The sequence below is a fragment of the Colobus angolensis genome, unplaced genomic scaffold, assembly GCF_000951035.1.
Source record: "Colobus angolensis palliatus isolate OR3802 unplaced genomic scaffold, Cang.pa_1.0 Scaffold21, whole genome shotgun sequence".
Lineage (NCBI taxonomy): Eukaryota > Metazoa > Chordata > Mammalia > Primates > Cercopithecidae > Colobus > Colobus angolensis.
Genome location: NW_012115266.1, coordinates 4,530,134 through 4,532,810, shown reverse-complemented (window position 1 = coordinate 4,532,810; position 2,677 = coordinate 4,530,134). Strand labels below are relative to the sequence as shown.

Sequence of the window (2,677 nt, the reverse complement as noted above, 5' to 3'; positions counted from 1 at the left end):
GGGACACCGAGCATGCAGAAGGGGAGGAGTCTTGAAATAGACGGAAAGCGAGAAGGCTCCCCACCTGGCCAGACTTGCTGGGCGAAGTGAGAGGCACTGAGGCCTGAGGAGGCTCCACGCGTGCGCAAAGGGCCGCTCGCTGTGATTACTCGGGTGGCGATGGTCCTGATGATGCCGCTGCCCCGCCTGCGCCGAAAGGGAAACCCTAGGGGAGGCGGAGGCCAGCGGGGATTTCTCAAGCCAGGTGGTCCCCTTCATCCACAACGGACAGGAAGGGCGACCTCCCGAGGCCACTTCCAGGTCTTGCGACCGGAGCAGAGTTACCACGGAGACGCTCCTCCAGAGGCCTCACGCGTCGGAAGGTTTTGGCTCCTGGATTCTGGCTGACTGACGCGTCCCCAGGGCAGGTTCTCGGTAGCAGCCGACACGCCCCACTCCGGGCACAGCGAGATCTGAGGACCACGCTAAGGCGTCATTTCCGCCCTCATTCGCGGCCGCTATGGAAGGGGCGGAGCCGCAGCGGAGGGCGCGCCGCTTCGACGTCACTTCCGGTGAGCCCGGCAGCGACAACGGCAACATGGCCCTGAACGGAGCTGGTGAGGACTTGGGCGGCAGAGGCTTGCGGCTGTGAGGTACGGGAGGCAGCCCGCTTCGGCAAGACCCCCAGTCCCTATGCCTCTCTTCCCCAGAAGTCGACGACTTCTCCTGGGAGCCCCCGACTGAGGCGGAGACGAAGGTGCTGCAGGCGCGGCGGGAGCGGCAAGATCGCATCTCCCGGCTCATGGGCGACTATCTGCTGCGCGGTTACCGCATGCTGGGCGAGACGTGCGCGGACTGCGGGGTGAGGCGAGACTCGGGCGAGTGAGCAGGGATGGGTCTGCGGGTCAGGCCACTCAGCCTTTCCTCAGTCCTCCCCTCTGGACCTCATCGCCGGCGTCTCATTCCGGCCCCATGTGCTTTTTGGTCCGTAGACGATTCTCCTCCAAGACAAACAGCGGAAAATCTACTGCGTGGCTTGTCAGGAACTCGACTCAGACGTGGATAAAGATAATCCCGGTGAGGGTAAAAAATAATCCGGGAGAGGGGCCGGATGTGCTTAGGGGGGAAGCGTGGTAAGTGGTGATAGAGGCCCGAGAACAGTAGGCCTGGGGGGCGGCAGTGGAGTGTCTGGGTGGGGCAGAGGTAAAATGGTTTCTCCTTTAGACTCTAAAGAGGACCATTAACTCAATAAGAGAACCAAGCACTTCCTGTGTGCCAGCCACCGCGCGAGAGTCTGAGCTCAATCAGGCCCAGTACTGATGGAGAGTTGAAGCTAAGGCATAAATGTGATACAAAGTAGAAAGTGGATGAGTTGCCTTATAGAGGGACAGGGGAAACACCTCAAGCACAGAAAGAGCAGAGCAGGAAAGGAGATGGCTCATGGCTGAAGTGGGCCGGGCATCCTGACCATTCCACCCACTTTCTCCTCTTTTTAGCTCTGAATGCCCAGGCTGCCCTCTCCCAAGCTCGGGAGCACCAGCTGGCCTCTGCCTCAGAGCTGCCCTTGGGCTCTCGACCTGTGCCCCAGCCCCCAGTACCTCGTCCGGAGCACTGTGAGGGAGCTGCAGCAGGACTCAAGGCAGCCCAGGGGCCACCCACTCCTGCTGTGCCTCCAAATACAGATGTCATGGCCTGCACACAGACAGCCCTCTTGCAGAAGCTGACCTGGGCCTCTGCTGAACTGGGCTCTAGCACCTCCCTGGAGACTAGCATCCAGCTGTGTGGCCTTATCCGCGCATGTGCGGAGGCCCTGCGCAGCCTGCAGCAGCTGCAGCACTAAGAGAAGCCCCTGAGAAAAACCCTCTAGAAAAACAGCTGTTCCTCTGTGTGGTTTGTTCTTTTCCTGGTTCCGAGTGTGCATGCCAGCCCCAGCTCCACTCACGTTTTTCCTACTTTTGGCCTCTCACCTCTCCACTCTCTGCTCTCCTTGATGCCCTGAGATGAGTTGAACTTGTTCCTGCTCAGTTTCCCCAGTCAGGATGCGGGAGTAGGTAGAGGACTATGTGATGCACCTTTATAGCCTTTTCAAAGGTAGCAGCCAGAGGGGTGGACCCTAGCCTTGTCTCTGGCAGCACATGTGCAGCCTCTTCCGCCATCTGGTGCCCATTCCCCACCTGGAAGTGAGATTTTGGGTTCCAATCCCCTTGATAGATTCCCCTCCTTCCCCTGAGCATCCTGACCCTATCAGCCTATCCCATCTCATGGCCACCCCAGGTACTCAGCGACAGGAGTTTGTGGTGACCTCAGCGTCACAGGTGGCACGTTAGGCACCAACTGTGGACTTGCCAGTCTCCTGACTCCACTGTTAGATCATTTTCCTTGGGAGGGTAATGGGCAGAACACAGCGTGTGGGGGGGCGGGGGGCGGGGCGCGGCGGGCAGACGGGGTGGCGAAAAGAAACGCGAAGAAACCACGCCTGCCCCTTTCGGCCTTTTCCCCACTCCGCCGCATTTTTCCATCTCCCCTTGAGTGAGTGGGTGCCCCGCTGTCTTTTTCTCAGCTTTACGCGACGTGGTCCCACAGCCGTTGCCTTTTTAAGAGAGGCCCGGCCCATGCGGAGGGGGTGGGGCAGAGGCGGAGTCTGAGGAGCTGGGGAAGGAACAAAGCGCGGCCTGCGGGCGGCGGCTGGGCTCCGGCG

General features: G+C 60.3%; 1 protein-coding gene across 2 annotated transcripts; it reads left to right on the top strand.

Moving 5' to 3' along the window:
- The first annotated feature begins 244 nt into the window (after positions 1-244).
- Positions 245-1,853, top strand: SSSCA1 (Sjogren syndrome/scleroderma autoantigen 1). 2 transcript variants are annotated; one of them, XM_011942502.1, is made up of 4 exons: positions 245-596; positions 693-841; positions 972-1,056; positions 1,476-1,853. In XM_011942502.1, exons 1-4 carry the CDS (start codon positions 500-502, stop codon positions 1,817-1,819), a joined length of 675 nt encoding a protein of 224 aa, XP_011797892.1. In that variant the 5' UTR covers positions 245-499; the 3' UTR covers positions 1,820-1,853. The 2 variants fall into 2 exon arrangements, with proteins under 2 accessions (XP_011797892.1, XP_011797891.1); XM_011942501.1 differs by having other exon boundaries at positions 690-841.
- Positions 1,854-2,677: the final 824 nt, after the last annotated feature.